Source organism: Alosa alosa, chromosome 14 (assembly GCF_017589495.1).
Source record: "Alosa alosa isolate M-15738 ecotype Scorff River chromosome 14, AALO_Geno_1.1, whole genome shotgun sequence".
NCBI classification, from domain to species: Eukaryota; Metazoa; Chordata; class Actinopteri; order Clupeiformes; family Clupeidae; genus Alosa; species Alosa alosa.
The window spans coordinates 2,177,490-2,199,855 of NC_063202.1; the positions used below are offsets into that span (position 1 = coordinate 2,177,490).

General features: G+C 42.2%; 3 protein-coding genes and 11 non-coding genes across 14 annotated transcripts in view; 1 reads left to right on the forward strand and 13 right to left on the reverse strand.

Moving 5' to 3' along the window:
* The window catches only part of ciao2b (cytosolic iron-sulfur assembly component 2B), an 8,696-nt gene extending 8,480 nt beyond the window's left edge, over positions 1–216 (reverse strand). Inside the window, exon 1 of the mRNA XM_048262970.1 lies at positions 1–216. This exon is cut by the window's left edge and continues 242 nt beyond it. The gene's annotated coding sequence lies outside the window, so the exon portion shown is untranslated.
* Positions 217–284: 68 nt separating this feature from the next.
* LOC125307146 (cytochrome c oxidase subunit 5A, mitochondrial-like) lies at positions 285–4,911 on the forward strand. Its single transcript, XM_048262971.1, has 5 exons — positions 285–439; positions 2,338–2,454; positions 2,912–3,033; positions 4,370–4,497; positions 4,768–4,911. The coding sequence occupies exons 1-4, from the start codon at positions 364–366 to the stop codon at positions 4,481–4,483; spliced, it is 429 nt and encodes a 142-aa protein (XP_048118928.1). The 5' UTR covers positions 285–363; the 3' UTR covers positions 4,484–4,497; positions 4,768–4,911.
* A 1,748-nt stretch (positions 4,912–6,659) lies between these two features.
* LOC125307725 lies at positions 6,660–6,824 on the reverse strand. Its single transcript, XR_007195763.1, has one exon. It is a non-coding gene; the product is annotated as a U1 spliceosomal RNA (small nuclear RNA).
* Positions 6,825–7,384: 560 nt separating this feature from the next.
* Positions 7,385–7,546, reverse strand: LOC125307730. The gene has a single exon (XR_007195768.1). It is a non-coding gene; the product is annotated as a U1 spliceosomal RNA (small nuclear RNA).
* Positions 7,547–8,105: 559 nt separating this feature from the next.
* Positions 8,106–8,265, reverse strand: LOC125307728. Its single transcript, XR_007195766.1, has one exon. It is a non-coding gene; the product is annotated as a U1 spliceosomal RNA (small nuclear RNA).
* A 562-nt stretch (positions 8,266–8,827) lies between these two features.
* Positions 8,828–8,987, reverse strand: LOC125307727. The gene has a single exon (XR_007195765.1). It is a non-coding gene; the product is annotated as a U1 spliceosomal RNA (small nuclear RNA).
* A 563-nt stretch (positions 8,988–9,550) lies between these two features.
* LOC125307729 lies at positions 9,551–9,712 on the reverse strand. Its single transcript, XR_007195767.1, has one exon. It is a non-coding gene; the product is annotated as a U1 spliceosomal RNA (small nuclear RNA).
* A 535-nt stretch (positions 9,713–10,247) lies between these two features.
* Positions 10,248–10,411, reverse strand: LOC125307724. The gene has a single exon (XR_007195762.1). It is a non-coding gene; the product is annotated as a U1 spliceosomal RNA (small nuclear RNA).
* Positions 10,412–10,972: 561 nt separating this feature from the next.
* Positions 10,973–11,137, reverse strand: LOC125307718. The gene has a single exon (XR_007195756.1). It is a non-coding gene; the product is annotated as a U1 spliceosomal RNA (small nuclear RNA).
* A 556-nt stretch (positions 11,138–11,693) lies between these two features.
* LOC125307722 lies at positions 11,694–11,858 on the reverse strand. Its single transcript, XR_007195760.1, has one exon. It is a non-coding gene; the product is annotated as a U1 spliceosomal RNA (small nuclear RNA).
* A 558-nt stretch (positions 11,859–12,416) lies between these two features.
* On the reverse strand, positions 12,417–12,581 carry LOC125307719. The gene has a single exon (XR_007195757.1). It is a non-coding gene; the product is annotated as a U1 spliceosomal RNA (small nuclear RNA).
* A 558-nt stretch (positions 12,582–13,139) lies between these two features.
* Positions 13,140–13,304, reverse strand: LOC125307720. The gene has a single exon (XR_007195758.1). It is a non-coding gene; the product is annotated as a U1 spliceosomal RNA (small nuclear RNA).
* Positions 13,305–13,862: 558 nt separating this feature from the next.
* On the reverse strand, positions 13,863–14,027 carry LOC125307721. Its single transcript, XR_007195759.1, has one exon. It is a non-coding gene; the product is annotated as a U1 spliceosomal RNA (small nuclear RNA).
* A 3,370-nt stretch (positions 14,028–17,397) lies between these two features.
* The window catches only part of pepd (peptidase D), a 31,973-nt gene continuing 27,004 nt past the window's right edge, over positions 17,398–22,366 (reverse strand). Inside the window, exons 10-15 of the mRNA XM_048262863.1 lie at positions 19,934–20,002; positions 19,500–19,577; positions 18,898–19,046; positions 18,469–18,653; positions 18,122–18,313; positions 17,398–17,930 (exon numbers count right to left, since the gene is read on the reverse strand). Coding sequence (XP_048118820.1) covers positions 17,784–17,930; positions 18,122–18,313; positions 18,469–18,653; positions 18,898–19,046; positions 19,500–19,577; positions 19,934–20,002 — 820 coding nt within the window. The 3' untranslated portion in view covers positions 17,398–17,783. The remainder of the gene's footprint in view (positions 17,931–18,121; positions 18,314–18,468; positions 18,654–18,897; positions 19,047–19,499; positions 19,578–19,933; positions 20,003–22,366) is intronic.

Below are 22,366 nucleotides of genomic sequence, written 5' to 3' on the forward strand. Positions count from 1 at the left end.
AAACCTAGATGGTGGAAATCAACACTTCCTGCAATTGTACGGTAACTCGGATCAGTCAAAAACCTCAGAACTTGAAAGCATGACGAAATACAGAGAAGGCACAGATATTAACAAATAATAGAGACACCTGTACGTTTTTATATAAAACTTTAGCAAACACTCTCAAATTTGAGCATGCTATAATGAGAAAGATGAGAAAATTATATTTTGTGCATTGCCTTCTGTAGGTTCTGCTCCGTACCATAGATATATGCTCCGTGCGTCATCGCTTTCATTTGTATCATTGCGCAGGCTCAGTTTTCTCTCTGCTCCTTTAGAACACCTTGAGGCTAGCAAGCTAGATTAGCAACGGCTCCGGCTGGCATGATGTTTTCTGCCGTGGTTCGGCTTTCAGCCTCAGGAATTAGAAGTTTAGCGCGGGCAGGTCCCTCTTATACAGGTAAGGCGCAATGTCCGTTGGCTGTTTCTCTCATATTGTATTTGTAATGTTAGTTTATATCAGTCCATCACAAATGTCATACTGAACTGTTAGCTAGCGAGCTAGTGTCAAAATGCTAACGTTAAAGTACCCCCTGGTAGGCTGCCTGGTTCAAACGAGGTCAAGGAGAACTGACGTTTACGATAACGTTAGTTGGTTCCAATCTCTGTGCTTTGAATATGGCATATTTTGTGGATAGTCTACTGTTCGTCATACTTTGAATCACACCGGTTTAAATAGCTGGTTGTATTTAATAGAGGCACTTGGAGGAATATCCAGCTAAATAACGTTAGCCAGTCATGACCTAGCCAGCTTAGCATCTGTTAGCTATGTTATGTGTCGCTGAGTTACACCTTCAGTGCAACATTAACGTTATAGTTAGCGGCTACTTAATTAAATAGCTAGAGAACGTCGCATAATCAGGAAAGGGTTTCATAAGAGGAAATACTCATTGACGACTCAACGCGAAAGTTCACAGGAATGGCTTTAACGCTAACGGTAGCAGCTAGTCCAACTCGTCCCATCACTTGCTTTCTTTTCTAAGAGTGACGTTTCCTGTCCTTGCAGTGATAATTTATGTGAGAGATGGCATTGCCATGGTGGTGGCAGTGCACAGGAGCTACATGTTGTTATTAATTATTTTCTCTAAACTAGAATAGAAGCATGTCCTTGCTGTGACCGATGTTGGTCTCTGGGACTAGAACTATGGCGTTCAAAGTCAGCGCCCCTCAAGAACGTTACGTTGGGCTACGCCACTCTGGCAACGCCGCTGATATTTTGCCAAGTTGTGGGTAGAACCAGTGCAAAGAGTAATGCCAACACCTACGGAGACCCCGAGCGGTCATGGTGACACATTTTTATGGTCAACTCTGGCGTTATTTGGTTGTAGTTCTAGTTAGCATTCCCCGGTTTTTGTTTGGAGGTGACCGTCATTTGTATGCATCTTTTTTGAACGTTCCAGAAAATGAATGGTGTTTTCGGGAAATCATAAAACGCCCCCAACAGCTAGTTTAAGGTTAACAGCTAATATTGAACTGACACGGAACGCATTTTGTTCCGTATTTTTGAGAATCAACTCAGTGCAAATACATTATATTATAAATTAGACTATGAACGAAGACTACACGATTTGTATGAGATAAAGGGAAATCCTAGACTGGAAAATCCAGACCCTGGTAATCTAGAAAGATTAAGGGTCTGGCCACGAACAATGTAATGGCCCGACTCGAGCCTACTTGCTGTTGAGACAGAAAAAAGCCAGAGAAACTATAAGCCTTCACCAAATTCAGAGTTGTGCTTCTAGAGCTACTTATGATGTTCACAAGATGTTTTTTATAGCCTACATTTCAGAGTTGTTTGGTTTGAGTAGAATATAGGATACAAACAGTTAGTTTGGTTTTGCATCAAAATGATTCTTCTTTTGCACCAGAAAGAAAATGAGTAGTACATTAATCCAATACAGAGCCCTGCGGGTGCGTCTAGATTTCTAGGCTAGAGCCCTGGAGCTTCATTGCAAAAATTGTTTTTTGTATATTGTGAGAATGTGCACTCATTTTACTAAATAATGCTCTCATTTTACTAGATTGTGCTTAACATTTAATATATTGTGCGCTCATTTTAGTAAATAGGCTATAGTGTGGCCTTTTTGCCAAATTGTGTGCTCATTTTACACAAATTATAATGACAGCACAATAGTAAACAGGCCACAATTTAGTAAAAATAAAGTTTGTATACAAACTGGAGTGGAAGCCGGCGTATACAGACCACTGGAAGAAAAGTAATGTCAGTATTTTCCATAGGTGTTATTGTTATTCCTGTATAACTAGGTGATGTATATAATTATTATTTCTCATTTGCAGCACCTCTTGCCTCGCGATGCTACTCACATGCCAAGGCGGAGACAGATGAGGAGTTTGATGCTCGCTGGGTAACTTATTTCAGCAAACCAGACATTGATGCCTGGGAACTCAAAAAAGGTATGAGCCGGGTGACTATGACTACCTATCATATGGTGTTCGAAAGCATGTCCATGTTGGAATGTAATGTGGACAACCACGGTGAAGTCTTTAAAGGGGAACTTGGCATCTATTTCAACGTAATAAACCTGTTTAGAAATCAAATTTATGTTCCAGCATGCAAAATTTGAGCCTCCTACATGGTTTAGTTCTTGCGCTGTGGGCTTGTGAACTTTGACAAAAAAAAGAGGCCGAACAAAATCGACACCCCCCTCCCCCTGTAAAACTGGCTGTATCTTGGAAAGTATTGATCTTACATAAGAGTAATTTTACAGTGTGTCTCCTGGGTAACATAGGTATACCTGGTAATTTTTTCAGAATTTTGAGACCTAAGTGCGTGGGCCCTGGTTGAACTGACGTGGAATGACCCATGTATACATGTGAAATAAACATGGATAACCTCTCCTACTGTCTGCAGGCATGAACACCCTGATTGGGTATGACCTGGTCCCTGAGCCAAAGATCCTGGATTCAGCACTAAGAGCCTGCAGAAGGCTCAACGACCTGGCCAGCGCCATCCGCATCCTGGAGGCAGTCAAGGTCAGCACTGTCCTCAAACCTGATCTCGCACAAGTCTGCACTTTCAGGTGTCCTGTTGCCTGCAGTTTTGATGCTTTTGGTCTTGGTTGTATCTGTCTGCTGCTGGGACCGTATTGCATTTCATGATGGTGTCGGAGAAGATGAGGACTTTTTAAAAACAATTTAATTAAATATACATATTTAGGTCTTATTTATTATATCAATCATTAATATATATTTATGGTATTTTGTAGATGCTTTTGTCCAAATCGACTTACAGTAAATTAACATTACATTAGTTAAAAATAATAGAATTAAATAAATGTGAACAAAGTCTACATTAAGCATAATAGTAAAAATAACAATGATGTCATTAACAATATCAAATTAACAATGAAAATAATGTTTTATTATAACAAAACATAAACATGCAAACCATAGGCTATAAATTATACCAGTGGTTCTCAAATGGGGGTACGTGAAGGCACTCCACGGGGTAGGTGAGATTTTAAAATATACATATATTTAAAAAGTAGAATCCATGCAAAAATACTATTAAAAACAATTATTTAATAAATATTTCAGGAACATATATATACATAAAATGAATTTTATATTTCAGTAGGCTATGGTCACTGTTTTTACTACATTAGTTTGAGTCATTTGCAATAAATTTAGTCATGGATTATTAAAATTTTAAATGTTCAAAATAGTTTTTTTCCAAATGTTTAAATTTTGTCTGTGTTTATCAGTTCCAAAGTTTAATAAATTAGACACTGATGGCACAGTGCTCTTTTTTTTCTCAACTAAAAATGCTTTGCGCTGGTTAGGGGGTACTTGGCTGAAAAAAGATTTCACAGGGGGTACATCACTGAAAAAAGGTTGAGAACCACTGAATTATACTAGAATTATTTTATACATACAAGCCAATTTGTATAGTGTATTAGTATGCATAGAAAACTATAATAATAAAATGTGAAATGAAACAAAAGTATAAAAAGACTAAATGGACGGTGCGGAAGCTTATTGACACTACTACTTAAAGTCTGCTGTCTGCCGTTCCACCAAGTGTGGCGGGGCATGTTTCAGAAGCTTACGGTGTTTCCACATCCACGCTGCTCCATTATTAGATTAACGTTATCAGACAGCGCTGTAAAATATGTGTGGGAATTTCTCACATTATGACGTCTAGAATTGTGGGACTTGAATAAATCATGCGCTATACATACAAGTGGGCAATCGGTAAATACACCTTAACTTCTCCCCTCTGTTCCTCAGCCATTTTGTTTGTAAGAGTGAAATGGATGGACAATTACAGAACATTTGCGCTGATGCCTCATTTCCACTGTCTTTCCAGGACAAATCAGGCCCCCATAAAGAGATTTACCCCTACTTGATCCAGGAGCTGAAGCCCACGCTACAGGAGCTCGGCATCTCCACACCTGAGGAGCTCGGCATTGATCAAATCTAATCATACATATTTTGGTGAGTCGTCACAATGGATATTGTCTGGAATTGGTTGTGTAATATCTGTACTGGAAAGAGTTGGCCTAAATGTTATAGAGCTGTATGGGACATTGCCTGTACGGGTAGTGAAAGCGTAGTGTGTGTGTGTGTGTGTGTCTGTCTGTCTGTCTATCCACGTAGCCATATTCTTGCTTAATTAACCAAAAAGTCATCAGAAAGATGTGTGAATTATTGCAGTGTTGCTGTAAACTCTTAACTGGTGTATTTTTAAAATGTGTGTGTTCACAGGTCTTGTGAAGTGTTCACCAAGATCAAATTCTGCATTTGAAGACTCTGCCTTCTATTTGGTTCTGGGATGTTAGACTTGATCCCCTCTGTGTCCTGTTGTGTATAAAGGTTATGGACCTAATAAACAGAGCAATGTACACTTTATGTTGTCAAATGTTATAAATATTTATCATGCAGCACAACTGGAGTGCCTTTCCCACCTCTGAAGATGTAAAAGTATTTATCTAAAAAGGCTCTGATTAAATACATTAGGGGGGGGACACCTAATGGTCATACTGAGGCAGTCTAAACATGCACATTTGTCTTATATGATCTGTATATTGCAAGTGCAACTTTATGTGTATAATGTAAGAAAATGAAATAAGATGACAATAAGATGACGAATAAACAATATGTAAACATTATAAGTAGAATGTTATAGCAGTCAGAAAAACCAAGAGTGGTGTAAGGTAAGTCTATATGGCATATACCACAAACACTGAAGTTCGCATCTGCATGACAATAATGTGAACACATACAGATCACCTCATCTGATTGAGCAGTTGCTAAACCCATTCCTAGAATGCCCACTGTCCTATCCGGTTCACAGTCTACTCTAAACCATTACGCCAAAACTGTTTTTTTTTTTTTTTTTTTTTTTTTTTTTTTTTTTTATGGGCTCTCCCCCTTCTATTTTACCTTCAATAAGGATACCTAACATTAGGCTACACCCTAATTACTAAACAGGCCTCAGCTATGCGGCCAAAGACCACATGGCCTACGACGGAGTAGGGCCACATGAAGGAAAAAAAATATTTTTGCTATGAGAGATTAAACTCGACATGTCTACTTTAAACTACAAATTTCGAGAGTAAAGTTGAAATATAATGTTGACTTTATTCTCGAAATGTCGACACATCGAGATTAAAGTTGACACCACACTACTACTTTAATCTCGACTTTTCAGCAAAACTAGTTAGAGAGAATGACCGCTCCCAAGTACCTGCCACTGAATCAAGTTGGCCGACGACTCAGCAAATGTGTAGCCTAGCCTAGATGATTTGGTGAAATTGTACTTTCACGGAATTTTGAGATAGGCTATTTCAACTTTACTCCTGAAATTTCGAGTTCAGTGTATGACACGTCGTGATTAACTTAACATGATATTTCATCTTTACTCTCGAAACGTCAAGTAATGTCTACATGTTGAGTTTATTCTCGTCATGGATTTTGTTTTTTTCTTCATGTGTGGCCCCAATACTCCGCCGTAGAAACAACATGCATACTGTCTCACTTGTGAGTTTTAGCCACGACCTGACACTAGACTTGATGCTATTCATGGGTTTCATCAGGTCCCTTTCCACAGGTGTATAAAATCAAGCACCTTAATTATCAATGCAGACTGCATGGTGCTTGATTAATACACCTGTGGAAAGGGACCTGATGAAACCCATGAATAGGCTATGTGTGGTTTGGGTGTGTGCGTGCGTGTTGTGCTGTCTACTACTCAGTGAAATTGATGAGAGGCCGCAACTACCTTGCTCTTGTAAATACTTCTCACGGCTTGAGCCTTTTCCTCCCTGGACATCAGTGCAAGTGCAACAAATAAGGTGGACATTCCTGCTGCATACACACCCCAAAACAGTTGCATTTTGATAAAACTGCTCATTTTAGAACATATACAGAACATTTTGGAAATGTGTATTATTTGGAAGTATTTTTACACTGGGCACCACGTTGTGCATGTCTTGTAATCGTGTCAACGCGCACTGGTTTCAGGGAATCCAATTATCCATGGTGCACACGTGTTACTGAATGTTCTATTGCACTTGCACTGAAACGCAGCAGAGTCAGTAAACTCCAGGTGAACACGTCAACATTGCTATTGCTCATTTTACCATTCCACAACATATCAGGGGAGAGCGCGAACGCAGTCCCCCACTACCACAAATTATGCAGTCGAGATTCCCACATTTGGGGAATTCGCTTGGATCAGCTACCGGCGGCGTGCAATGGCAGAGCCTCGCCAAAGGTGAACCACCTGCTTGATCACGGTATCTCCCCTGCCAGGTAAGTATGAGTTGTACACGGCATACGAGGGCACTACACCCAATGCCATACATGTCACATAGGTGGCGGTCTTGCTGCTACGTTTAAAGTTCAACACTTAAAATAGCAATATGTTTAAACAAGAGCTAAGATGTGTAAGCTATACCAAACAGAAATCATGTCGCCCTCAAAAACCCCCAAAAAGACATAAAACATACAACAAATTCTAAAGCCGTCCCATGATGCACCACTTTCCACGCCGTAAGCGAATTCGTAGGGCTAATGAACAAAGCAACCGAGATCCGAGGGTCTGAGCTTAAAAATGCAACAAAGCCCGGACTATTAGGCAGGATTTGTTTTCGTGTTTTCATGAATTCAAGTCAAATATGAGTGTTGGAAATGTGCATTTTGCACTGGGCACCACGTTTGCATGTCACCGCGCACTGCTTTCAGGGTATCCAATTATCCATGGTGCACCGCGTGTTACTGAATGTTCTATTGCACTTGCACTGAAACGCAGCAGAGTCAGTAAACTCCCCGTGAACACGTCAACATTGCTATTGCTCATTTTACCATTCCACAACATATCAGGGGAGAGCCAACGCAGTCCCCACTACCACAAATTATGCAGTCGAGATTCCCACATTTGGGGAATTCGTTCGGTCAGCTACCACCCGAAGTGCAATGGCAGAGCCTCGCCAAAGGTGAACCACCTGCTTGATCATGGTATCTCCCCCTGCCAGGTAAGTATGAGTTGTACCGCGGCATACGAGGGCACTACACCCAATGCCATACATGTCACATAGGTGGCGGTCTTGCTGCTACGCTTTAAAGTTCAACACTTAAAATAGCAATATGTTTAAACAAGAGCTAAGATGTGTAAGCTATACCACACAGAAATCATGTCGTCCTCAAAAACCCCCCAAAAAAGACATAAAACATACAACAAATTCTAAAGCCGTCCCATGATGCACCACTTTCCACGCCAGCGTAGTCGTGAGGCTAATGAACAAAGCAACCGAGATCCGAGGGTCTGAGCGAAAAATGCAACAAAGCCCGGACTATTAGGCAGGATTTGTTTTCGTGTTTTCATGAATTCAAGTCAAATATGAGTGTTGGAAATGTGCATTTTGCACTGGGCACCACGTTGTGCATGTCACCGCCACTGCTTTCAGGGTATCCAATTATCCATGGTGCACCGCAGTTACTGAATGTTCTATTGCACTTGCACTGAAACGCAGCAGAGTCAGTAAACTCCCCGTGAACACGTCAACATTGCTATTGCTCATTTTACCATTCCACAACATATCAGGGGAGAGCGCCAACGCAGTCCCCACTACCACAAATTATGCAGTCGAGATTCCCACATTTGGGGAATTCGCTCGGTCAGCTACCGCCCGTGCAATGGCAGAGCCTCGCCAAAGGTGAACCACCTGCTTGATCATGGTATCTCCCCTGCCAGGTAAGTATGAGTTGTACACGCATACGAGGGCACTACACCCAATGCCATACATGTCACATAGGTGGCGGTCTTGCTGCTACGTTTAAAGTTCAACACTTAAAATAGCAATATGTTTAAACAAGAGCTAAGATGTGTAAGCTATACCACACAGAAATCATGTCGTCCTCAAAAACCCCCCAAAAAAGACATAAAACATACAACAAATTCTAAAGCCGTCCCATGATGCACCACTTTCCACGCCGTAAGCGTAATCGTAGGCTAATGAACAAAGCAACCGAGATCCGAGGGTCTGAGCGAAAAAATGCAACAAAGCCCCGGACTATTAGGCAGGATTTGTTTTCGTGTTTTCATGAATTCAAGTCAAATATGAGTGTTGGAAATGTGCATTTTGCACTGGGCACCACGTTGTGCATGTCACCGCGCACTGCTTTCAGGGTATCCAATTATCCATGGTGCACACGTGTTACTGAATGTTCTATTGCACTTGCACTGAAACGCAGCAGAGTCAGTAAACTCCCCGGTGAACACGCCAACATTGCTATTGCTCATTTTACCATTCCACAACATATCAGGGGAGAGCGAACGCAGTCCCCACTACCACAAATTATGCAGTCGAGATTCCCACATTTGGGGAATTCGCTCGGTCAGCTACGCCCGAAGTGCAATGGCAGAGCCTCGCCAAAGGTGAACCACCTGCTTGATCATGGTATCTCCCCTGCCAGGTAAGTATGAGTTGTACACGGCATACGAGGGCACTACACCCAATGCCATACATGTCACATAGGTGGCGGTCTTGCTGCTACGTTTAAAGTTCAACACTTAAAATAGCAATATGTTTAAACAAGAGCTAAGATGTGTAAGCTATACCACACAGAAATCATGTCGTCCTCAAAAACCCCCCAAAAAAGACATAAAACATACAACAAATTCTAAAGCCGTCCCCATGATGCACCACTTTCCACGCCAGAAGCGTAAGTCGTGAGGGCTAATGAACAAAGCAACCGAGATCCGAGGGTCTGAGCGAAAAATGCAACAAAGCCCGGACTATTAGGCAGGATTTGTTTTCGTGTTTTCATGAATTCAAGTCAAATATGAGTGTTGGAAATGTGCATTTTGCACTGGGCACCACGTTGTGCATGTCACCGCGACTGCTTTCAGGGTATCCAATTATCCATGGTGCACACGTGTTACTGAATGTTCTATTGCACTTGCACTGAAACGCAGCAGAGTCAGTAAACTCCCGGTGAACACGTCAACATTGCTATTGCTCATTTTACCATTCCACAACATATCAGGGGAGAGCTTGACGCAGTCCCCACTACCACAAATTATGCAGTCGAGATTCCCACATTTGGGGAATTCGTTCGGGTCAGCTACCGCCGAAGTGCAATGGCAGAGCCTCGCCAAAGGTGAACCACCTGCTTGATCATGGTATCTCCCCTGCCAGGTAAGTATGAGTTGTACACGGCATACGAGGGCACTACACCCAATGCCATACATGTCACATAGGTGGCGGTCTTGCTGCTACGTTTAAAGTTCAACACTTAAAATAGCAATATGTTTAAACAAGAGCTAAGATGTGTAAGCTATACCACACAGAAATCATGTCGTCCTCAAAAACCCCCCAAAAAAGACATAAAACATACAACAAATTCTAAAGCCGTCCCATGATGCACCACTTTCCACGCCAGTGGCGTAAGTCGTAGGCTAATGAACAAAGCAACCGAGATCCGAGGGTCTGAGCGAAAAATGCAACAAAGCCCCGGACTATTAGGCAGGATTTGTTTTCGTGTTTTCATGAATTCAAGTCAAATATGAGTGTTGGAAATGTGCATTTTGCACCGCGCACTGCTTTCAGGGTATCCAATTATCCATGGTGCACACGTGTTACTGAATGTTCTATTGCACTTGCACTGAAACGCAGCAGAGTCAGTAAACTCCCGGTGTACACGTCAACATTGCTATTGCTCATTTTACCATTCCACAACATATCAGGGGAGCGCGAACGCAGTCCCCACTACCACAAATTATGCAGTCGAGATTCCCACATTTGGGGAATTCGTTCGGGTCAGCTACCGCCGAAGTGCAATGGCAGAGCCTCGCCAAAGGTGAACCACCTGCTTGATCATGGTATCTCCCCTGCCAGGTAAGTATGAGTTGTACACGGCATACGAGGGCACTACACCCAATGCCATACATGTCACATAGGTGGCGGTCTTGCTGCTACGTTTAAAGTTCAACACTTAAAATAGCAATATGTTTAAACAAGAGCTAAGATGTGTAAGCTATACCACACAGAAATCATGTCGTCCTCAAAAACCCCCCAAAAAAGACATAAAACATACAACAAATTCTAAAGCCGTCCCATGATGCACCACTTTCCACGCGTAAGCGTAGTCGTGAGGGCTAATGAACAAAGCAACCGAGATCCGAGGGTCTGAGCGAAAAATGCAACAAAGCCCCGGACTATTAGGCAGGATTTGTTTTCGTGTTTTCATGAATTCAAGTCAAATATGAGTGTTGGAAATGTGCATTTTGCACTGGGCACCACGTTGTGCATGTCACCGCGCACTGCTTTCAGGGTATCCAATTATCCATGGTGCACACGTGTTACTGAATGTTCTATTGCACTTGCACTGAAACGCAGCAGAGTCAGTAAACTCCCGGTGAACACGTCAACATTGCTATTGCTCATTTTACCATTCCACAACATATCAGGGGAGAGCGCGAACGCAGTCCCCCACTACCACAAATTATGCAGTCGAGATTCCCACATTTGGGGAATTCGTTCGGGTCAGCTACCGCCGAAGTGCAATGGCAGAGCCTCGCCAAAGGTGAACCACCTGCTTGATCATGGTATCTCCCCTGCCAGGTAAGTATGAGTTGTACACGGCATACGAGGGCACTACACCCAATGCCATACATGTCACATAGGTGGCGGTCTTGCTGCTACGTTTAAAGTTCAACACTTAAAATAGCAATATGTTTAAACAAGAGCTAAGATGTGTAAGCTATACCACACAGAAATCATGTCGTCCTCAAAAAAAAAAAAAAAAAGACATAAAACATACAACAAATTCTAAAGCCGTCCCATGATGCACCACTTTCCACGCCAGCGTAAGTCGTAGGCTAATGAACAAAGCAACCGAGATCCGAGGGTCTGAGCGAAAAATGCAACAAAGCCCGGACTATTAGGCAGGATTTGTTTTCGTGTTTTCATGAATTCAAGTCAAATATGAGTGTTGGAAATGTGCATTTTGCACTGGGCACCACGTTGTGCATGTCACCGCGCACTGCTTTCAGGGTATCCAATTATCCATGGTGCACACGTGTTACTGAATGTTCTATTGCACTTGCACTGAAACGCAGCAGAGTCAGTAAACTCCCGGTGAACACGTCAACATTGCTATTGCTCATTTTACCATTCCACAACATATCAGGGAGAGCGCGAACGCAGTCCCCCACTACCACAAATTATGCAGTCGAGATTCCCACATTTGGGGAATTCGTTCGGGTCAGCTACCGCCGAAGTGCAATGGCAGAGCCTCGCCAAAGGTGAACCACCTGCTTGATCATGGTATCTCCCCTGCCAGGTAAGTATGAGTTGTACACGGCATACGAGGGCACTACACCCAATGCCATACATGTCACATAGGTGGCGGTCTTGCTGCTACGTTTAAAGTTCAACACTTAAAATGGCAATATGTTTAAACAAGAGCTAAGATGTGTAAGCTATACCACACAGAAATCATGTCGTCCTCAAAAACCCCCCAAAAAAGACATAAAACATACAACAAATTCTAAAGCCGTCCCATGATGCACCACTTTCCACGCGTAGCGTAGTCGTAGGCTAATGAACAAAGCAACCGAGATCCGAGGGTCTGAGCGAAAAATGCAACAAAGCCCCGGACTATTAGGCAGGATTTGTTTTCGTGTTTTCATGAATTCAAGTCAAATATGAGTGTTGGAAATGTGCATTTTGCACTGGGCACCACGTTGTGCATGTCACCGCGCACTGCTTTCAGGGTATCCAATTATCCATGGTGCACACGTGTTACTGAATGTTCTATTGCACTTGCACTGAAACGCAGCAGAGTCAGTAAACTCCCGGTGAACACGTCAACATTGCTATTGCTCATTTTACCATTCCACAACATATCAGGGGAGAGCGCGAACGCAGTCCCCCACTACCACAAATTATGCAGTCGAGATTCCCACATTTGGGGAATTCGTTCGGGTCAGCTACCGCCGAAGTGCAATGGCAGAGCCTCGCCAAAGGTGAACCACCTGCTTGATCATGGTATCTCCCCTGCCAGGTAAGTATGAGTTGTACACGGCATACGAGGGCACTACACCCAATGCCATACATGTCACATAGGTGGCGGTCTTGCTGCTACGTTTAAAGTTCAACACTTAAAATGGCAATATGTTTAAACAAGAGCTAAGATGTGTAAGCTATACCACACAGAAATCATGTCGTCCTCAAAAACCCCCCAAAAAAGACATAAAACATACAACAAATTCTAAAGCCGTCCCATGATGCACCACTTTCCACGCGTAGCGTAGTCGTAGGCTAATGAACAAAGCAACCGAGATCCGAGGGTCTGAGCGAAAAATGCAACAAAGCCCCGGACTATTAGGCAGGATTTGTTTTCGTGTTTTCATGAATTCAAGTCAAATATGAGTGTTGGAAATGTGCATTTTGCACTGGGCACCACGTTGTGCATGTCACCGCGCACTGCTTTCAGGGTATCCAATTATCCATGGTGCACACGTGTTACTGAATGTTCTATTGCACTTGCACTGAAACGCAGCAGAGTCAGTAAACTCCCGGTGAACACGTCAACATTGCTATTGCTCATTTTACCATTCCACAACATATCAGGGGAGAGCGCGAACGCAGTCCCCCACTACCACAAATTATGCAGTCGAGATTCCCACATTTGGGGAATTCGTTCGGGTCAGCTACCGCCGAAGTGCAATGGCAGAGCCTCGCCAAAGGTGAACCACCTGCTTGATCATGGTATCTCCCCTGCCAGGTAAGTATGAGTTGTACACGGCATACGAGGGCACTACACCCAATGCCATACATGTCACATAGGTGGCGGTCTTGCTGCTACGTTTAAAGTTCAACACTTAAAATGGCAATATGTTTAAACAAGAGCTAAGATGTGTAAGCTATACCACACAGAAATCATGTCGTCCTCAAAAACCCCCCAAAAAAGACATAAAACATACAACAAATTCTAAAGCCGTCCCATGATGCACCACTTTCCACGCGTAGCGTAGTCGTAGGCTAATGAACAAAGCAACCGAGATCCGAGGGTCTGAGCGAAAAATGCAACAAAGCCCCGGACTATTAGGCAGGATTTGTTTTCGTGTTTTCATGAATTCAAGTCAAATATGAGTGTTGGAAATGTGCATTTTGCACTGGGCACCACGTTGTGCATGTCACCGCGCACTGCTTTCAGGGTATCCAATTATCCATGGTGCACACGTGTTACTGAATGTTCTATTGCACTTGCACTGAAACGCAGCAGAGTCAGTAAACTCCCGGTGAACACGTCAACATTGCTATTGCTCATTTTACCATTCCACAACATATCAGGGGAGAGCGCGAACGCAGTCCCCCACTACCACAAATTATGCAGTCGAGATTCCCACATTTGGGGAATTCGTTCGGGTCAGCTACCGCCGAAGTGCAATGGCAGAGCCTCGCCAAAGGTGAACCACCTGCTTGATCATGGTATCTCCCCTGCCAGGTAAGTATGAGTTGTACACGGCATACGAGGGCACTACACCCAATGCCATACATGTCACATAGGTGGCGGTCTTGCTGCTACGTTTAAAGTTCAACACTTAAAATAGCAATATGTTTAAACAAGAGCTAAGATGTGTAAGCTATACCACACAGAAATCATGTCGTCCTCAAAAAGCCAAAAAGACATAAAACATTCAAGGAATTTTAAAACCGTCCCATGATGCACCACTTTCCAGGCATAGTGTAGCCGTAGGCTAATGAACAAAGCAACAGAGATCTGAGCAAATAATACAGCAAAGCCCTGAACTATTAGGCATCATGTTATCAGGCTATACGTTAGACCGGCACAGAACTTGACTCGTGACAAACGTTCCCGCCCCTTTCGGGGGGAAAACAAACAATCCCTCTCATTAACTCCAATGCAAATTAGGGTCAATAAACGTAATTCGTACAGAAATCGCAGGAGTAAATAATAACAAAAAATACCACAAATCAATATGACCACTCAATACATAACCACTTTGCCGGTCGTTGACCGTGAAAGATCCCTACAAAAGCTTAATTCAATTAATATAAAAACATGTCCCTTCAGTCTCCCGAGTACGAAGTGGTGCAACAACCCCACTCAGTGACCAGAAATATACGGTCTTCTCTTCTTTCTTCTGTCAGGATTTTTTTTGAGGACATGGTAGGCAAAAGAAACTCAGGGAGGGGTTCTTAGCTGTGTGGTTGGTACATGTCTACCGGTTCACTCTGGCTTGTTCTGAGGGAATGTTTTCCCCTCAAAAGGGGCATGGCGCAAACAACCTGCTCTGTGTGACGCGGGTCCGGTTGTAAGTATTTGTGTTAGGTCAAGTAGGCTACCACCCATATATTGGCCACTCGTTGCTTAATATAAATATGTTTTTCTTGTTCGTTCAGCATTACAATAGAGGTTGGGGAGGATTCATGGTTAGGCCTCCAATTTTAAATGTTTCCCCAATTTTTGTTGTTCTGTCTTTTGGCTACATGGGAATGTCCTTTTTGTTTCTGTAGCAGCTATGCAGTAGCCTATGTCGTTCTAGACCTACTGTGTTTGATGTTTGATTGGTTGTTGCACACACTTCAGGTAAAATTTAAAAATAGGTAAATAGGACCTTTGTCCCCTGATGAAATTACAGTTTTCCCCATAGGGTGGAGACATTCGCCTTCTTATTGCATTAGCCTTCTATCCTTTTAGGCACTTTAACGGTTCAACCAGAGAATGGGTTCAACGGTAACTTTTTATATAAATAAAAACTAATCTAATCTAAAACCTGAAGCTGCATACAACCCCATCCTTTTTAAAAACGCCAATATCAAAAAGAATTAAAGTCGCCAAAATTAGTTGTAGGCTATAGCAGCTAATTAAAACAACTTCATAGCCTATGGCTGGCGAACATGTGAGCAGCCTTGGGTCTAGGCTATTCAAGTAAAATAAATGAAACCCTAGTATAGCCTAATGTCGCAGACTACCACCAACAACGTCAACTCAAACTTGTGCCAATTAAAAGCATTTTTCACTGACCACTTTCGGAGGATGACAGCTGGTATAGGCCTAATGGTGCCTGCATGCCCACAAGATGCTAACTAACCTATGGGGGCAAGCATTTAAGCGCGTTGGGACCTCTAAACACACATTTAGAAAACCATTTCAAGACCTATGGAACACTAGTTGGTTCCTTACGAGACACCACCGTGCTCGTTTAACTCAAATAATGTGGCGAAACATTATAAACGTTGTGTTTTTGCGTGGAGTCACTCACCTCAGATTACCCCTTTGACATATCCAGAGCGGACACGCTCTCACCGACTAGCCACAGAAACGAAAACGTTTTCCTGTTTTGATTTGTTGCAATTTGTTTGCAAAAAGAAACGATCGAGCAGTGCAGTCGTCATTTCCATATGACTACGAGTCTACGACATAGTAAGATTAAGAGGAAAATAGACAAACAATCACCCAAAAGAGCTCGATATGTTTGGGAATAGGAGTTTGGTAAGGTTTTAATTGCACACTCAGATCTTTAATAGGAATACAACATTTGGCATAGGCCTACTTTAATGGTTGACATTGTATAATGCTATTTGTCTAATGCAATGTATTTGTCTGTATGCAAATTCGGCTTCCTGGACTGGAATTGAAACGCCTAACTACAACCCTCCTGCTCAACACACACATTCCATCATCCTTTGCTGAGACCCAGTCCATGTTTCGAGTTCATGATTTTTCTGCACTCTGTGCAGCTGGTTAAAAAGCCAATCAATCCTCTGATGTACCTGCAGTCTGGACCAGCAGCATCACCTGGTCTGCTCTCACAGCCAAAGGGAGCCCTAGGAGATGGACACAGCAGGGTCGTCTCCAGCCTACATGAAGAGGTCATGCTCCCTGCAGGAGGCCTGGATACTCAATCTCACACCTTTACTTGCCTCCTGTGATACACAACTACTGATTTTATTTTTGTTGAAGGCTGGGAGCATTTGGAATGTATAGCATGTCACTATGATTTGACACAGTTCAAAAGCGCTTTTGCACACCTCTTTTGGCACAGGTGCGTCAGAAAAGGTAAGGTCACCGGTAATGCGTGTAATGCATTACTATGATTTTACATAAAATGTTTCAAAATGTGGATGAGATCATAAACAGTATTAAGGTTAGAATTATATTCAGGTTAGAATTATATTCAGGATTAAACTCATGTCTTATAACAATCAGTTTCTTATAGAGACTAATCTCCTCTGGTAACTACGTAAGGTTCAGCTTGGTTCAGTTCAGTCCGGTTGAGTTCATTTCTCAGCATGTAGTTTTATGACTCATGAGTTCCAGCTGAGTCAATTAGACCGGAATTTCATTTTCTGTTGCCAAAGGTCAATGAATCACAAAGTCAAGATAATTTAATGAGAAAGGTCTTTCAGTGCAGGTAAAAAGAAGCCTCATCCTGAACTGATCTCAAAGCCCTTCAGTAATCTACAGATTATTTCTTTAATTACATTTTGTGAAATAAACTCACTCATAGGCCTTTTCCATCAGCGGAGAAATGTCCCCGTTTTGGATCATGCTCCAGATGTTGAACCGTTTTCCACCAAATATAAATTGTTTCAGAACCTGAAAGTTGCCGGAGCTGGCAACATTTTTTTTTTCTTTGTTTGAACCTAAGGGGATTCGACATTCAACAGGTCCAATATGGACGCTACACCCTCTGTTGAAGACCCCTCCTAGGTTCCGATCAAGTTTCAAAGAATACTAAACGGAACCGGTTCTCTGTTGGTTGAAAAACACCCTAATTTGTTATGGAATAGCTCCTAAAGGTAGACATTACATGTGGGTTACCAGGGCATCTAACATAAGACAACAGCTCACAGATGCTGCAGAAATAGTTTATTAATAAATGGTTAACATATTGATAAGGCTAATTGGCATATACATTGGGTACAAAGACAAACACATGTAAACGATACAAATCAGAAAAATAATCATTTAATACTGTTCTTTATGGTAGAGCTTCATACTTCAAATTTGTCTTTTTGTTGGTGCTAGATGTAATCCCATAAGAACTATTGAGCTGTAAAGAAACTTACAGTAAGAGCTGAGTGAAGAACTGGCATTATAATAAAATAAATGTTAGGCATCATTTAATTTTAATTTCATGACAGTCACAGTATAGATCTGGAAATCAAAGCCAACTTCCCTTTCAGACAAGCGGTAAAAACCCAAGGAGTCGGGGGAGAGAGCAGTTCCAGCCTGCCCCCTCACAACTTCTGGGTGATGGGACTGAAGGATTTGGGGTCAGCCCGAGCCTCCTCCATGAACTCCTCGATCTCCTCAACGGTACGCGGGACGCAGGTGAGCAGCTCCATTCCGTCAGCGGTCACAGCGATGTCATCCTCAATGCGCACCTGTTGGGAAGATAAAATACACAGGAATGTTCAGACAGACATGATTCTCAATAAGTTCATTGACACCTGTTGTTTTGTTATAGAGACCGACCTTCCTAAAGAATGCTACTACATAAGGAGATGTACTCTCTGTGTGTGTGTGTGGGTGTGTGTCTGGCATTCCCAGAATGACAGTGTGTGAGCACTCTCACCCCTCCACAACCACGAAAGCGAGGCAGCACGTCATTGTTGATGAAACAGCGCTGTGCTGGGGAGGCCAGAGCCTGATCCAGCAGGTGGTTGATGAAGTAGATGCCCGGCTCCACAGTCAGGACCATGCGCTCCTGAACCAGGCGACCCATGCGCAGGCTTTTCAAGCCCGGTTCGTCGATACGCTCCACTCCCTGAAACAACACAGGGGCCCAGGCACAGTTACAGGAACCAGCTCAGCAACCCTCTTTGCTATTTGAGTTCTTCTCATGTTTACAGCGGTAAGACTTTTAACTTTCCTTAAGAAAAACGTACAAATCTAACTGGGAAGCTCTTGGATGATACTTGCCTCAGGGTAGCCACCAACATCATGGACATCAATTCCCAGCAGGTGACCCAGACCATGGGGCATGAACACAGAGCCCATGTGCACCTTCATCATGTCCTCAACACTGCCCTTCAGGATGCCAATTTTCACCAGCTCCTCGAGATGGACACGGTCAGCCAGACGATGCATGTCAGTCCATTTAACCCCTTCAAGCAAGTCAACCCAAATGACGCTTATCACATCTTTTCATTTCATTATGCTTTCATAGGAGAACATATTTATAGTCATTAGTACAAGTGCTACATTCTTTTTTAACAAAATCAGTAATTATGCAAAATTTCATACAATTTAGAATTCAACCCGCTGAATTAATGATCAATATCAACATTAATTTGAAGAGAAAAACATCTTTAAAATGTCTTATAAGCTTAAGAGCTCTTCACCCAGTACCTGGTTTAATGGCAGCCATGACAGCCCGAGAAGACTTGAGCACAGCCTCGTAGATGGCCTTCTGGTCTGGCGTGAACTTCCCATTGGCTGGAAAAGAGCAGGTGATGTCGGAGGAGTAGCAGTAGTACTCTCCACCCATGTCAAACAGGCTGTGAAATAAAAAATAAAACAAAACAGAAACTATTTGATTTAGCCTAATTTAAAGAGCTATTTCCAACACCAATCACAGGGAGCCTGACTTATAAAGATGGTAAACTGCAGTTTAAGTCCAGGGAAGAAGGCCTCTCAGATCTACTATTGTGGTGTGAACATGAGCTCTCTAAAGTGCTGCTTTAAATCTCCATCAACACGCCCAATGAACAGGCTATGTAAGATTCATGAGAGATTACATCTGTGTTTCCTCTTGCGATAAAATCAGACATGAGAGATTGGTGAACCTCTGCCCTCATAACACCATGGAGGGGTGAAACACTGACCGAATCAATCATACAAGTACACTTAACACTAAAACACACAAAACAGTTCACAGGGTCCTTTAAAAAGGAAGACAATGATCTGACTGGTCTCAAAGTCTGTTGCTGAGTTTGTGTGTTTCAGCTCACCACATGTCTCCTTCATTGATAGTCTTGTCATTGGGAGCTCCGGCATGACCATAGTGGAGAACTGAACCGTTGTGTCCGCTGTCAATCAAACAAAAAAAAAGAATCACGCACAGGTCACAGATCATAGCCTTGGCTTTAATCCACCAATAAGGAATCATGACTTAAAAAGACTACAGAGCTCAGGTGCGAATCTAAAACATTGACCACTTTGAAGAATCGAAGAATGGTAATAGCGTTCTATCTAGTAACAAAATTGGATCTCTGCAGTAATCCTCACTGAGTAGCAATTAAGATGAGACAGTAATGGTGTGGTGACTTGAAATAAAGGGTCAAAGGTCAAACACAGAAACTACACCTTCTCAAAGTTTATCAGTGAATCCAGCTGCATGTTGTGGGGATACTTGAAAGGCAGCACTTTCTGGATGAAGCCTTACCTTCCACAGATGCATGTGTAGGAGACATGTCGCATTCCCCCACGAGAGTAGCAGTAGTGCTGGAACAGACTGCAACACAGAAACACAGATGCACACACTCACACACTGCAGTTAAGACACCTCAGGGCTCTCGTTTGAAACTTACTGGACTGAGTGAGCGGAGGCGTCGTTTCTGTTGGCGCACCCAGTTCATTAGCAGCTCAGGGACATCATCTCACAGCATATGCACAGACTGTACAAATGGGTTAGACTATGATTTGGAGAGAGTAGTTCTATCAAACAAAAACTGAGAATGAAAAATATTATTCATATTATTTTAGGCCCCAGCGGCTGCTGTGTGCTACTAGATTTACAGGGCAATTCCATGCAAAACGGTCACGTCCATAACGGCAACTAAATGCCATGGTATTTGTATAATGCGAATGATTCTGAAAAATTATGAAAAGTGTTTCATGTAAGTACAACCAAGAAGAGTGAATGCTCAAATTTCAAGTAATCATAATTCACATCATACCATAGCATTGTGTTAGCGTTATGGATGTGACAGTTTTGTATGGAATTGCCCTACATTGAATAATGGGATTGGGAACTGCCAAATATTTCCTAAACAAATAGTTTCTCCACCATTGATTATCCTTGTGTTTCAGGGAATACATCAGCAGACTTTATGACAAACCTGTACAAAATCTAGGTAGAAAAATTGGGAGCTCAAGATCTATGATTCAGATTAGGGTGACAATGAAAAATGCACTGGGAGTGTGATTGAGCAAGCAAGGTAAAATAATACATACTTATTTACACTACAAGACTAACATTACCTGGTTATGATGGATATAAAGAGATCAAAACAAATCTGAGGACCTGTGGGAAAACTCTTGCACTTTTCTTAGTCAATCTGAGCTGTGCAGATAGCCTCACTGTAGACTCTTAACTTACTTTACACCAGTGGTCCCCAAACTTTTTCTTCCGAGGGCCAGCTCACTATGCCTGGCTCTAAGAGAGGGCCAGAGACTCGGAGTATATCATTAAACATAAATAGCTTAGTGCTGTGAACAACAGCAGTCTACCTTAGTTGAATATTCCATTACATTTAATCATAGGCTACTGCAATTTAATACCATTGCTAGCTGTGTTTATGTTGCCACCATGCCATATCAGTGTAAAATGTAGCTCAAATGAAATAATACTAACTAGATGTACCGCATAGCGGTACAAAATATGACCGCCGCTCAGTCCTGTACATCCGTTCCGCGAAAATAAATCACACTTCAATTTGTCTCCATATTTTACTCCATCCCCCACTCTTGAAACTTTTGTGTATGCTTGTTTGGCATGCCTGAGTGTGTGTGTGCGGCTGCACAGAAAGTAGGTGAATAGATTGTAGAATAGCCAAAGAAGATGTAGCATTGTTATAAAACCTTTAAAATCTCTAAACAATCACAAGTAGGGCAGTTCAACACAGTTCATCCATTGCAACTGGATTGATGAAAGGTCACTTACACCTGTAGGCTACATTGTATTTGGGAAAAGCAAAAGGTATCAGCATAATGTTATTTATTTATTTATTTATTTATTTATTTTTATGTATTTATAAACAAAAACATCTCTGTCAGTTCCATGCCGTTTTCAACAGCTATTAAAAACAAAGGTCATTTTTGGATGGATGGATTTTTTGTGAATGTTTCTTCTTCTACATAAGATTTGTGTCATCTTTAGTTCATGTAATACTTTATTGTCAATGCACAAATTAAGTAACAGTAGTCTGAAACGTTATTGTTAATGCACAAATTAAGTAACAGTAGCCTAGTCTGAAACGAAATGCTGTTTTACATCTAACCAGTGGTGCAAATAACTGACATGTCCAAATGTGCCTTGATGAAATGCGTCGCTAGACTGTTCATACACATTTTAACGGGCCAAAGTTGAAGAGCTTTTTTGTCCGTTATTGTTCGTGGCAAATATAGGCTGATTCATGTTCCCTTGCATTGTGTAACTGAGGTCCATGGCTAGTCTGGCTTTCATCAGACCAAGCTCAATCTTTTAAGAAATCAAAAAATAAATAGCGGGCAGATCAGGCTGGGTTCACCCAGCCTAGTCCATAGGCACCCGATATTGTTTAATTTTCCGATTGAGATATACACGCTCTGGCTATTCTAAATGCAAAAATGCATCAGGGAGTTATGACAAATCGGTAACTAACAAACTAGATCCTAATAGAAGGCTGTTAGCTTCCCAAGCTACAGGTAGGGATTATAAGGTAGGCCTATTTACAACATAAATTGTCAATAGGCTATGCTGGCGACACAAATAAAATCTCCTTTGGAAACCAATGGTTTACGCCTTACAGTATCAAGCTGACTTAAACTGTCATATCGCGGGCTTAAAAATTGTAATAACATTCACGCAGCTCCATGAGTCAAGGAAAGCGAATGA